Source organism: Primulina tabacum, chromosome 5 (assembly GCF_025594145.1).
Source record: "Primulina tabacum isolate GXHZ01 chromosome 5, ASM2559414v2, whole genome shotgun sequence".
NCBI classification, from domain to species: Eukaryota; Viridiplantae; Streptophyta; class Magnoliopsida; order Lamiales; family Gesneriaceae; genus Primulina; species Primulina tabacum.
Window position 1 is genome coordinate 9,615,281 of NC_134554.1, and position 14,536 is coordinate 9,629,816.

The 14,536-nt window shown below is 33.1% G+C and overlaps 2 protein-coding genes across 6 annotated transcripts; one reads left to right on the forward strand and one right to left on the reverse strand.

Annotated features, from left to right (window-relative positions):
- On the reverse strand, window positions 1–4,620 carry LOC142546315 (uncharacterized). 5 transcript variants are annotated; one of them, XM_075653969.1, is made up of 9 exons: window positions 4,456–4,620; window positions 3,786–3,994; window positions 3,330–3,426; window positions 3,147–3,262; window positions 2,478–2,522; window positions 1,919–1,944; window positions 1,502–1,637; window positions 1,147–1,253; window positions 1–311 (listed from the first exon to the last, which is right to left on the reverse strand). In XM_075653969.1, exons 2-8 carry the CDS (start codon window positions 3,988–3,990, stop codon window positions 1,150–1,152), a joined length of 729 nt encoding a protein of 242 aa, XP_075510084.1. In that variant the 5' UTR covers window positions 3,991–3,994; window positions 4,456–4,620; the 3' UTR covers window positions 1–311; window positions 1,147–1,149. The 5 variants fall into 5 exon arrangements, with proteins under 5 accessions (XP_075510084.1, XP_075510082.1, XP_075510083.1 ...); XM_075653967.1 differs by having other exon boundaries at window positions 3,786–4,146; window positions 4,456–4,618; XM_075653968.1 differs by having other exon boundaries at window positions 1,144–1,253; window positions 3,786–4,146; window positions 4,456–4,618.
- Window positions 4,621–9,848: 5,228 nt separating this feature from the next.
- Window positions 9,849–11,268, forward strand: LOC142546316 (mitochondrial uncoupling protein 5-like). Its single transcript, XM_075653972.1, has one exon. The coding sequence runs from the start codon at window positions 10,139–10,141 to the stop codon at window positions 11,102–11,104; it is 966 nt and encodes a 321-aa protein (XP_075510087.1). The 5' UTR covers window positions 9,849–10,138; the 3' UTR covers window positions 11,105–11,268.
- The last annotated feature ends 3,268 nt before the right edge of the window (window positions 11,269–14,536 follow it).

Consider the following 14,536-nt stretch of genomic DNA (forward strand, 5'->3'; position numbering starts at 1 on the left):
TAAGGAATAAGTCGTGTAAATGATAGTTTAAGGTATAATGTATTGATAATATGCATGCATAACTAAAAGGGTAAAATACGTAATTTATAGAACGAGAAAGTTTAGTGGGTGTTGGTCCTGTTGGAGATCCATTGAATCCTCAGCTGCGAAATTGCAGATCAAACAAAACACAAACTTCAGCCTGTATGAGCAGTGGCAGAGTAGCTGGGCTTGTCTTTTGCGTCATTTTTCTTCAGGTATTCCATCCTAACCACGGCAGCGATGGCCAATGAAGACGCCTCGATCAAGTATTGCAATAAAGCCGCCTCAGCCTGTCAAAGGACAGCTTAATAAGGTAATTTCAAAGCTTTGAAAAGCCTGGTACTTTTTCTAAACAAAAGTTGCTCAGCACCGACAAACTGATTCATGTTCCACCACCAGAATCACGTGATTGATTCCGATTGTTTACTAGTATCAGGTCACCTTCAGTCACCCAAACTAATCCACCCGTAGCCTTCATGGAACAGTTACGAGGGTTATGTTTTGAACATCAACCTCACATGCAACAGTTATGCAGGTAATAAATTAACAAATCTTTATCAAAATGCACACAACCATTGACCTCAGAGAGAGAGACTGATGAAATCGGTGAACGAAAGGACTACATGGTGGAGGCCGTACAGACAGGGGGGGTTCTAAAGGAGAATCGAGATGATGGTGTGCTTCAGAGAACAAGAAAATCCATTTTGGGCATAAATCAGAACAAAATTTACAATTACTCAACCAACTCTTATGGTTTTAGATAGTATTTTACTCGTGTACAAAAAATCGTATTTAGTGCAGTATAAAGAAATATAACCCACGCTTTTATAAGCAATGCCTCGATGGAAAGAAATTAGGCACATTCCTATATATTACCCATCCAATTTAAATCATGTATAAAAGTTGCAAATTTTCATATAATAGGTACCATAATACCATAAAAAAATTATAAAGAATTTTTAATCCTGGTAAAGTATGCATATGAGTATGTATGTATACAACCATTCTCCACTAAGAACATTTTCAATTTAATCTTAGTTTTACCCAAATCCTCCATCAAGACAAGATAAAGGTTCATACAGAGTACAAAAAATAATGAGAAAAAGAGATGGAGAGACGCACAACAATTCATGATTGCCTATGATCTGCTGTTGAGTCCCCGTTTGTTGCCAAGCCTCTGATTTTGACGTCATAATAGACTTCTTCAACTCTTTTAAGGTCATATTTCATCCCTGATTCCCAATGAAAATCATGCATCATATTGTACCTTTGGGCAGTAAACTTAATGCAAAATGTAAATTCAAACTATGTTACTAGTTAATTAAAGCATAAAATCGGGCTAAAACTGAAATGTGTTCAATGCAAAATGTACATTCAAACTATGTGACTAGCTAATTAAAGCACAAAAAGGGGCTAAAACTGAAATGTGAATTCATTGAACATAATAAATCGGATGCTCATACCAAAGATATTGTCTTACCGTCAAATTTCTTGCGTAAAAAGTCATTTCGCAAGTTGAGCATGCGGAATGCAGCGTGAAGATCTGTCAAAAACTTTAATACTTTCCTTGGGCAGTCATAATCCCCAGCAGTCACTTGGTTCACAACATACCTAGGCTACAAATCATGCGGCCACATCTCACAGAATCAATCAGCAAGCACCCTGTCTTTAAATTAACATTACCATGCTATGTATTTAAACTCTCTCTCTTTTCGGAACATACGGACAAAGCAATGTTTCGTATTATCAAATGTAAATTTTCTTTAGAACTGTGAACATTCTCTATTTCCACAAATTTAGAAATCTAATTATTTCATCATCCAAAATCTTTAATTTTGATTAAAAGATCTGAAATCTAAAACTTCATAGCAGTTAAAGGCTTTAGATGCGCGCTTACCAACTCATTGGACATAAAACAAATTCCTGCACGGAAACAAAAGTTTATCATGACAAGACTATGGACATGTATGAAAGACAAAATAAAAAGTCAAACGTGGTGTCTTGAAAAAAGAAAATAAAAGAAACAGAGCCAATATGTTTACAAGGTATAAACAGGAAACAAGTGCCATTTTCTTCATATTCGTGTACTCTTATAATGTGACCTCCCTCTCCCCCAATTTTAAAAGGCTATAAGAGCTTTTGGCTCAACCACTGATATGCAGCGTGCAAGCCGTTAAAGCACAAACTCAAGTGATGAATTTTTCACTAGACATTTTAAAAGCTTAAAAACACTGGCAACTTCAAATAACAGATAGTTGACCACCGCATCATATTGTATCTTTGGGCAGTAAACTAAAGTGGTACTATATGTATCAATTAGTTAAGTACTGATTTACTCGTACACCAAAAAAGATAACGATAATATCATGACAAAACATGATCTTAAAGAAGCAAGCAATTTCTCAGAGCCAGAATCTATTATTGGGACCAAAACTAATAAAAACTTCGACACTTACCAACGAGGTAATCTTCAACATCAAGGCCGAATTCCAATAATTTTACTGTGTACATGATCAAGAGACAGAAGATTCAAACAAAGCTATTTCACAGAGGATGCCTCAGTAACTATCTAGGAACAAAAGAAATAAAGTTTGAATACCAAAAACATCACGTAGTGACTAATTGAGTTCTGGATAAGTAAGAGTAGATAAGTGGAGTTTTTTGCTAGTAGTGAACAACAATGCATGTCTAAGACAGTTAACCAACATTATAAACAATCGGGATGAATATTTCAACCTAACATATTTATGGCAGAATGAATGACATGTAAAATCAACTTCATGATGTAGAACAATAAATTGAATATGATAAATAAAAACTTTCAACAAGACGCATTAAAACAAAACAAGGTGTGGAAAAACGAACTATCAAACCATTTGTTTCCTCGTCTCTAAAACGAACTATCAAACCATTTGTTTCCTCGTCATTATCAAATTTGTCTCAAGCACATTTCACCAGTTATACACAATCACTATGAAAGACATCTAAATACTGCAACAAAGGCATGCAATGCCTACTGGTCACTTTGTTTCTTTACAAATTGAAAGCAAATATCAGTCCATAAATATCATGCATCAAATGAGAAATTTTAATTCCACTGTCACGTAAAATAAACTTGAACATACACCCAAGTTTTTCCTCAGCCTCCATATGATGAAGAAGATCCCCAGTTTCTAACCAATGCATAAATGCTAGCAGTGACACCACAGTTTGTGTTTCACTCCTCCAATCACCATGATACCTAAAAATCGCCAGCAATAAATATCTCTGTGGAAAGAAGGGGGTCTTTGAGCACAATAATCTCCTACCTATAATATTGCCCAGGGTGTTCCTGCATAATTTCTGCAAGCTTACTGTAGAGATCCCTCAGCATATCAATGTGCCCCTTAGCCTTCGCTAGAACATCTATTTTAACAGTCGAATCTTAGAAAAATAACATGAAAGATGAGAACAAACACCGTGCAATTTCCAAGACAAATACAAAATAAAGGTTCTTGGAATTCTCACCCGAGATTCAGCTTCATATTTTTTACCTTCCTCTACCATACTAGATTGCACTTTAAAGAAAAATAGATATTCGCATGCACATGCTCATATTTCCATACTACATTAAGTCAGCAATTTAACTAGATTCGATTAACCACCAAAGCAGATACTATTTCTCTCACTGTTGAGATAATCATAGCCTTCAAAATCATGGTAAATGAGAAAATCAAACAGCAAAATCGAAAAAGTACGAAACAAAGTTAAATCTAGAATCATACCAGGTACAGGTTGAGACTGATGAATGAGCAGAAGGCTATAGTGCATGAGCCTAGTGGTGGACTCGATCTCCCGAGAGATGTTCCTTATGCGCTCGCGTGAGTCGCCAGTGTCCTCGAGTTGGTGGCGTAACTCCTCAAACTGGTTCTCCAATGCCCGAACATTGGGTGATGGAAGCACGTTGATTCCACTCTCTCCACCAGACATTGACCTGACATGGTAGGAGCGTTGGGCAGGGAAAACGACCACGTTTCGTGGGAGGAGAAGGCAAGGTTGGGATTGGGGGATAGGGTTTAGCGAGCGAAGGGAAAATGCGAATTTTGTACAGATTACGCTTCGAAAGACTGCTTTCATGTTTGGCGACTTCATGACAAAAATCACGAATTTAATACATAGAAATCAATATCAAGATTGTAAATCATCTCAAAAGTGATATATAGATAATGATTGTTTGATAATCAGCGGTATGAGATAAAGTATTGGTTACAAAAAAATATACAAATGGGACTGTTAATTGTTGCATCCAAGAATAACAAGATCCAAAACCAAGCTGCCACTATAACAATAGATAAGAAGAACGCATTGAGAAGGAAAGCAACAAAAACGGCAAATTCAAATCCAAATCGAACAAGTGTAACAGAGCAGAGAAAATACAGTGGTTGCATTACCAACCTGAGCTTCTCGATTCCTCGGTGGGTTCACTGTGTCCGTGAGAGATGAGAAGCAAGGAGAAGATTACGGGAGAATTCGGCGGAATCGAAAGTGATTTCACAAAGTTGCAGCGGAATCATTTTTTCACGTCCGCCGTGGCAGATTGCTCGCCAATTCCAATTGGTTTTTTATATTTCCAAAATAATGTTTTAATTAAATCTCTAAACTTTTTATAATAAATTTAAAAAAATCGAAAATTAGTCTCTCAAAATATGTTCTTCAATGGGCTCGATCTTGAGTGTGCAATTATCATTATATTTGGACGAGTAAGTCTTTTACGAGATGATTTCACGAATTTTTATATGTGAGACGGGTCAACCCTATCGATATTCACAATAACAAATAATACTCTTAGCATAAAAAGTATTATTTTTCATGGATAACCCAAATAAGATATCTGTCTCACAAAATACGACTCGTGAGACCGTCTCACATAAATTTTTGTCTATTTGGACCTAACTGTGACGTGTGCTTGTTCAATGTTTCGAGCTTATATTTTTTCGTCAAATTAGACATGAAGCGTGTTCTTTGATAAATAATTCACGTACCAAAATATTTTTCCTTCGTTCAATAATTGAAAAAAGTATAGTTGTGGTGTTGGACCGAACACTAGCTAGTGACGTAAGTTATTCAATAAAAACATTTAAGTTTTCGAAAGATGTTCATGCAGGATTATATTCCACATACTCAAGTTGCAGGATGAATCTTTAGGGGGAAAATTTTGATGGCAATTGGCAAGATAATTATCATGGTTGTCACACGTCCAATTAAATTTATCGTGTTTAATCAAACTGATTTATTTTTAATGAATGGATCAAATTGAATTTAGTGTTAAGCAATATGTATGCTTATAAATTGTTGGTCTTCTTTTCTCTAGTTTTGATAGCATATTTAGTAAACTCTAATAAGAGTAGAATAGTCGTCGCTAGCTTTCCAAATCCAGGCTCGGATTGATAGTTTGGCAATGGAATGCAGTGATATCGTCGATAAAAAAGATGTTTTATCGTAAAGTTTCGAGAAATACTTCAACATTGATACCAAAACGTAAGATATTTTCAAAACAGTTACTTTTAATTTTGACAACCGGTGGCGACGATACGATCGATAAAACTTGATGAAAATCGTTGAAGAAAAAAATTTGAAAAAAGAAGAAGAAATCGGGTGAAGGAGATGGTCAGAGTAGACAATGCTGTCTCTCCATATACTCGCGAATATTGTAATTACAGAAATCCTCCCAACATACGTCATACAATAACGTTGAGTGTATGTTCGTAATGATAAAAGCGCAGTAACTATTAAGATCGAGATTTATATATTAAATTTGACTCTAAAAATTTGTTCAAGAACAGAAGATTGTCTAATTCTATATATATATATATATATATATATATATATATATATATATATATATAACTTTAGATGATTTTATCCAATTAATGTATATATATATATATAACTTTAGATGATTTTATCCAATTAATGTATAACAACAAAAAAACAGAGGGAGAAATTCTCCGTTGATTGACTTTGAAATTAACGAGGGCCATTGAAGTCAAAGATGACCTTCCCCAGTTGTACATTCACGAACTCGCCACATCCAGTCGATTGGAATCAATGCCTCTCCAACTTTAGCACTTCAATAATTTGATTTGTTCCAATTTATACTTCCAAAGGATTTTATTTTTTTAATCAATTTTTTAAAGTCAATTAAATACTTAAATAATAGTCCTTTGATTTCATAAAAGATGTGGCCCACCCTCCAATAACGGGGTCAACATATTGTTTTCCCCACACGTTTTCCTTTCTATTAGTATCTCTATGTATATATGAAAGGTCACACTTGGCCTATGTTATTTTTACTTTTATTTTTAAAAAATACTAATTTATACAATTTATTAATAAATCATTATGGGAGTGATATTTACACTTTATTTTATTATATCTATGCTCCAATTCACGTGTAAAATATATATCAAATTTATTTATAAAGAGAATGTAAATAAAAAAAATAGAATTAAATATCAACTCTCAATAATTATTGTTGATCTGAAAAGAGACTAAAAAGACGGCGAACCTCATTAAATGGGAAATTGCGTTAAATATATTTTTTGTCTGAGAATATACAAATAAAATAATAGTTTATTATTTTAGTAACTGTTTGACTTCGAAATTGTTTTAACTACTTGATTTTCATAATATAAAAAATAATCGGTCAACACAAAATAAAATTTGAAATGAGATGCTCATAAATTTTTGTGATTTTAAATATCTGAATATATATATGTGTGCGTGTGTGTGTGTGTGTTAACAAGTAATCAATAAATTAAATATATATTATTTATATTCGCAAATTGTATACTATAAGAAAATTAATCATAATTAAACTTCATTATTATTTTATTGGGACAAAATATTCTTCTTGTGACTTGTGGAAAATAGAATTTAAAGTTTTCCAGAAATAATTTGTCGTCACCGTTGAATTCAAACCGCGATCTTTCAAAACTTTACAAAGAAACGCTTTAAAAAAAAACGATCCTTTTATTGAATGTTCTTATTTTTAGTAACTTTGTTAATATAGTCTTAATTCCTGAAATAAGATAACTTTGATTACTCAAACAATTATAATTAAATTTGTTACTAAATAAACACAAAATAAAAATTATTATTCCTTAAGCTATGTAATTCTTAGTTTAATTTAATTTTAATTCATTTTTTTGGGACCCAATTTTGGAATCATGTGTTGTTTCATTTTTATGTTTTGCTATTTTATTCAACGTCTTTTTTTTTTAAATTTAAAAAGTTTTTGGTTTTTAAAAAATCGATCGCAATTCTGATAAAAGAAATAAGAATAGTAACAGAATTGAAATTTAAGATAAAATATCAAAACTATAGTGAATATATTTGAGCATATTTAAAATAAAAAATAAAATAGAGGTTTATTATGAGACGATATCACGGATCTTTATTCGTGAGAAGGTCAACTCTACTTATATTTACAATGAAAAATAATATTTTTTTATGAGTGACTCAAATTGAATATTTGTCTCGTGATCGTCTCACGTGAATTTTTATGATAAAATTAATTTTAGCATTCAACGTCCGTCTATATGAGTAGGTCTATTGTGAGATGATCTCACGAATCTTTATCTGTGAGACGGGTCAACTCTACCGATATTCACAATAAAAAGTAATACTCTTAACATAAAAAGTAATGTTTTTAATGGATGACCCAAATATGATACCCGTCTCACAAAATACGACCCGTGAAACCGTCTCACACAAGTTTTAATCGAAATGGATAGAGTCCAAAATAGTTTTTTTACATGATAAAAATTATGCAAATTTTCTGGTTAAATCAAAAGTTTGTGAACCCCAATATTTTTAGGTCTTTTGTAAAAATAACTAACCAATATCTAATTATACTCCGGCGAGTTTGTCACTTAGATTATTTAGTTATTTTCGTACTTGTGCTTGTAGGATCATTTTTTTTTTTTGAAACAGCTTGTAGGATCATTTTGAAGTGTTGTTTTGTGTTATTTTTAAGTTAATTATATCCAAGTCAAGTTCTTATGTGATATATAAGCATGTCTTGAATTTTTTTCATGGTTATTGAATTTTTTTTCTCTCAAGATCTAAATGTTTTCTTGCCCTATCGATGAATAACGTTTCTTTTGTATTTGTTTGGAAAAAAAAAAATTGAACTTATCAAATATTTCATCCCTCGTGATGTTCAAACATCGGATACCACGACTGGTTCAAGTCTCATTTGTAGGCATCGTGTTGAGGTGTTCTTTCTAAATATCTTGTTCTTGCTTTCTTAAGCGCGAGAGATATAAATGTGTCGTCTTGTTTAGATTTAGATGTGAGCATTCGGTCGGTTCGGTTACCGGCCGAACCGAATTAGCCATAACCGAACCGAACCGAAATATTTAATCATAACCGAACCGACCGAATTATGACCGAATTAACCTATAGTTTTTTTAAAAAAATTGTGATTTAACTTTAATTATATATATAATTTTTCTTAAACACTACATTCTATACAAATGCATAAAAACATAAAATCACACACATCAAAAAAATATAAGTTTTGTTTGAATACAATTAATACATATTATATCGATTTTAAAATTAAATATTAATTAAAATATATATAAAAATTGATAAATAATAAAAATTTATTAAATAAAAATATTTATTATATCGGTTAATTCGGTTAACCGATTTCAAAATTTTGAAAACCGCAACCGAACCGAACTAACCGATATAACCGAATTTTTTTAATTTGGAAACCGAATTTCCGAAATAACCGAACCGAATTTTCGAATTGACTCGGTTCGGTCGGTTAATTCGGTTTAACCGAAATCTTACTCATCTCTATTTAGATTTGTGTTTTTCCTATTGATATATGTGCTCTTGTGTTGTTATTTCCATTTATTGTTGAGGTTTGTTTGATTTTAAAAACTTTCCTTGAGATATGAAATGTTATTTGTGATTCTTGTGATTCATAACACGATTTTCTCATATCGTTGTCCGTGGTCTCGTGAGATTCACATTATAAATCTAGAGAAATGCAAATGAAAATCTAAACTTGAAGCTAAAAAAAGTGACTACAAGCTGGAAATTAGCCTAAGATTGTTGCAGATAATTGCAGGGAATTGTTGTCGATTTGATGATTGTTGGGGAGAGAGCTTCTGCCTTTTTTTTCTTCCTTTTCAACTGGTTTTATTCGCGCTGGTTGTTCAACTACCTGCCCCCACTCTAACATATACACTACACAATTAAAATTTACAGATGTAGATTAATAAACTTCGGTGTTATAGCAATTTTGACTTTTTGAATACCCAAGATACCCTTTTCAGAATATTTATTTACTTGATGATAATCCAGAAAATCACACACACTAAATATAAATAAAATTAATAAATTTAAATATCCAGTATGCAACTGTTTCAAAACTGATCATAATCTACAAAATAATTATAGATTAAAGTAACCAAAAGAACCATACTAAAAAGTATTACTAACTAAAACTATAAAGAATCACCTTTAAAATTTCATAATTTTAACATAAAATCTCAATAATTTATATATTAGTTGACATTTCAAAAGTTATATTATAAAAAACGACTATACAACCCCACAACGTATTTCCCTAAAAAAATTCGTACTCCATATATATTCTCTCTACGCTTGCAATTATTGCTAATACGAAGAATATTATTAGTTAGAATACAATAAGCGTGGAAAATTTCAAAGAGCGAGCGCGTATGCTCTGTAGGATTCGGCGAATGCGTGTGAACTGTTAACCCTAATTTCGTTCCCTTTACCTAGTTCCTCGTATAAATACCCTTCCACCCCCTTCTGTAATTCCATCTCTATTCCAACTCATATGTCTCAAAGGCCCAACGTCCCACACTTTTCTTCCATAGCCTTTGGTCTCCATTCCCATCTCCTGGTTTCCAGTGAGATGAACTCTACTTCCAACTGGTCTTCTTGATTTATTTGTCTCAACCATTTTTTTTCATTCTTTCTTGAGATTAAGGTATCGAATCTTTCTTTTGTTTTCCTTAGTTTTCTGATCGAAGAGATTCCATTCTGCCTGTTTACGTATTTTTCTCGAGGAAAGGAGAGATCTTTGACGATGGGTGTAAAGGGATTTGTTGAGGGAGGTATTGCCTCCATTGTTGCAGGCTGCACCACTCACCCACTTGATTTAATCAAGGTTCGTATGCAGCTTCAGGGGGAGTCCTCTGCTGCCGCAGCCGTTCAAAATCTCCGCCCAGCATTTGCTTTCCACGGCACCACCGCCGCGGCTCACCATATCCATCTACCCCCGCCTCCGCCGCCTCCAAGTGTCGGGCCGGTTGCCGTGGGACTCCGGATCGTACAGCAAGATGGAGCAGCATCGCTTTTCTCTGGTGTGTCCGCCACTCTTCTGCGGCAGACCCTCTACTCAACCACCAGAATGGGTCTCTACGACGTGCTCAAGAAGAAATGGACCGACCCCAACACCAACAACCTGCCTCTGGCTAGCAAAGTCGCCGCCGGGCTCGTATCCGGCGCCGTAGGTGCCGCGGTAGGGAACCCCGCCGACGTTGCCATGGTCCGGATGCAGGCCGATGGCCGCCTCCCGGCGGCTCAGAGGCGGAACTACAAGAGCGTGGTTGACGCCATCTCGCAGATGAGTAAAAACGAAGGCGTGGGCAGCCTGTGGCGCGGCTCGTCCCTCACGGTGAACCGGGCCATGCTCGTAACAGCCTCGCAGCTGGCATCTTACGACCAATTCAAGGAAACGATCTTGGAGAAAGATCTGATGAAAGACGGCCTCGGAACACACGTATCGGCCAGCTTCGCTGCCGGGTTCGTCGCGTCGGTGGTGTCCAACCCGGTGGACGTGATCAAGACTCGCGTGATGAATATGAAAGTGGAAGCAGGAATGGCGCCTCCGTACACCGGAGCCTTTGACTGCGCGATGAAGACCGTAAAAACAGAGGGAGCCATGGCCCTTTACAAAGGCTTCATCCCCACGATTTCTCGGCAGGGACCCTTCACTATTGTTCTCTTTGTCACTCTTGAACAGGTCCGCAAGCTGCTCAAGGATTTCTGAAACCAACGATGATGACGACGAAGAAATAAACAAACAAAACAATAAATCTTTATATTTGATTTGGTTTTTTATGTATTATTCAAATCTACCAATACGGATTATTAATGATGTTCAACTTAATTGATTTGTTCCAAAGAATATGGAATGATTGTGCTCTTGCGTGACGTTTTAGATTTTTGGTTGTTTTTGACAAATCCCTCTCTTTAGAACTTCAAATATATATATATATATATAAAAGAACTCCAAATATTGTTTTTACGAGCGACGTGGATCTGCTCCGAAGAAAATTTTATGGCACGGTAAATGAATAAAGATAAAATGAATAAATCCAGAGATTATACGTACAATATATACTGAAGATATTGGATGTCATATCATAAAATATATTTTTGCGGAGGATCTTACCATTCATTGGGTGAGGTCCAAGGCGATATGTTTGATTCATACCAAATAAATGACTGATCCATCGGGTGATGTTATGTGAGAATAGGTGGAATTAAAGGAAAAGTACAGCAATCGACAAATAATTTGGTATATTTTGGATTTCGGTTATTTAAATAATTGGTTTTAATGCAATGAGTTGGCTTAGATGAAACACGATCATTATCAATTTTTAATATTATGACAGAAATATTGCATCATCTTCTTAAAAAAAATTATAAGATTTACAGTGTTTTAGATCGTTTTTTTAAAAAAAAATCAGGTATAAAATTTGTAGGATCGATGCAATTAGCCCTATTCGAATTCAAATTTTTTTAAAAAAATTTAAAAAAAAAAACGACCGATTGTAAATAACGTAAAATTTTAGCAAATTAAATAATTGAGACAAAGTATGCCACCTACATACTGCTTTGACTAATTTTCCCGAATTACGATCGAATCATGACTAAAGCCACGGATTTAAAAACTCCCACGTATCGTATCATCAATGACTGTTTATTCCATATTCGCTGTTATTTGAAGGTGGCTCGATATCAAATTGATGCTTCGTGGGCATCAATAACAAAACTTTTGTACTATTCTATCAAATGTATCGTCTTAAACAAAACATACTATTATTCTTCGACACATTATTACACATAAAATTTTATTTTTGTAATTGGAAAATGGAATCAATTACAGTCTTTTAGATTTATGTAATTAGAATTCTTCATTCTAAAAGCTGAATCAAAATGTCATTTAAATCGTTGATGTCTGTATTTCTCCAATATTTCAAAATATAACAAGGAAAATAATAATAATAATAATAATAATAATAATAAATAAATAAATGCTTAAATTTTAAGAAGTCCCACACTCACCCCTCGAAATACCCAAAAGAGCCTAGAAGTACCCATGTAAATAATCAGTAAAGTTTATCTATTAGAAAGTTTGATACAAGAGATCTAATCTAAGAATAAGGGCACAAATTAGTTGAAAAATAAATAAAATAAATATGGTATGTGGTTACTTAATTAGCATATTTTAAATTTACTAAATAAATAATTATGAAGTCATTATAAACTGAATCAATAATCAGACTGTGTTGATGTATTGATGATACAAATCACGTTCATATAATGAAAAATAAAAAAGTTTGAATTTTTTTCTCGATGATCCATTTTTTGCAGTCGTCAGTTTTGTTAACTCCTTTGCTAAAAAAACAGTTATATTATCCTTATTTAAGTAGTTGTTAAGCTACATTCCACGGCTTTCGTTACATTGAATTAACCTATAAACTCTTTTACCACCAATATGTTTGATCTCCACCAAACATCATTCACCAAATTTAACTAATTGAATTTGCCTATATCAAAGGGAACACAAAATTCAATGCTTGTATGACCTCAAAAAAATGTTTTTTTTTATGTCCAAATTGATTTAGGGAGAGAGAAAACAAATAACAAAAGAGAGAAATCTTGGCAAATCTGAAGTTAGACACGTGGGAAGTCTTAGTTTAAGTTACGTATGCCATCTATCTATATAGTGGTTAATGAGATCCTATCTATGTGGGCACTACCCTCGTTTCATTTCAACGGGTAAGATCTTGCTACACATACAATTTAAAAAAAAAAGTGGGTCCTACGTATGCATGGACAAATCTTGGCCATCCATCCTATCATGGGGGCAATGCCCACGTAGTGGTGACGCATACGAGTTGAAATGCAATTTTAACGCAAGAAAGATTTTGTATTTGAAGCATATTAGACACCATTTTGTCATAATTTTTCGAGTTAATTCTTTTTAAGAAATGCATTATGTCTAGGAAAAGATTCATTCGGACTGGCTCAGACGACAACGTGAATCCGTCTATTTTTCTAAAATATAAAATAAAAATTAATTAATTAGTAAAATTATATTTAATTTATATTAATAATATTTAGAAACAAACAATATTATCACAAATTAGAATAAATCAATTTTTATCCCATTAATAGTTAATAAAAAAATATATTTTTATATATTTACATAATAGAAAAAAATTATCTAAATCTTAAAATATTATAAAATAAAATTATGGATAAATATTTATTTTTCATATATATATATATATATATAATATAAAAGATGAGACCCACCTCTAACCCGTCTCTAAACTCGTTTTATTGGGATGAGTTTAATTATAAATCCGACTTATTTTCATCCATAACTCAAAATATAGTTTTAATTTCATTCAATTCATCATCAAATACTTTCTATAGGTATTAGAAATGTATCCACACAATATTTACTTGATTTGCATTTCAGCAAGGATTTAGAGCTCTCGTTTTATATTTTTTTATGAACCCGTGCAAAGGACCGTGTTACATAGAATCTGTAATATATATCTTCCTCTCTGTTGTGAAATTTTATCGGGTGGTTCATTTGTGAGAACCTCCGATATTGTGTACACAGAGATTTGTGAATATTTTATTCTATTTTATTGATTTTGACGTCTCATCTATACAAGATAATTCAAATGAAAACTAATAAAGAAGATACTGCTACGATAACTGAAATTGTTTACTTTTTTATTAAAAAATAAAAAAAAATGTCTGCGATGCACCACATAAATGACCAATCCCCCCATTAACCAAATTTAAGTATGTGACCGCATCACCGTGATCTATATTTAAAATGAAAAATAATATTTTTAATATAAAATATAATATTTTCTACAAGATGATGTTACGTGAATTTTTGTGATTTAAATATTGATAAAATAGATGAATAATCAACTATTATAACTTGAATTTTGTCGATTAAAACTAGATCAGATCAGCGGTTGAACTATTAAACTCGTGATGTGGAGAGTAATTTGGTTCTAGTCTTCTTCAATGATTGTATAATTGGAGTCAAACTCTAAAATCTTATTTTTTGAACTAAACGGTGGCATAAAAAATGAGTTGGAATTTTACGTTGACTAAGGGGGATTTAGATAATTAATTAGCTATATAAACATCATTAAAACCC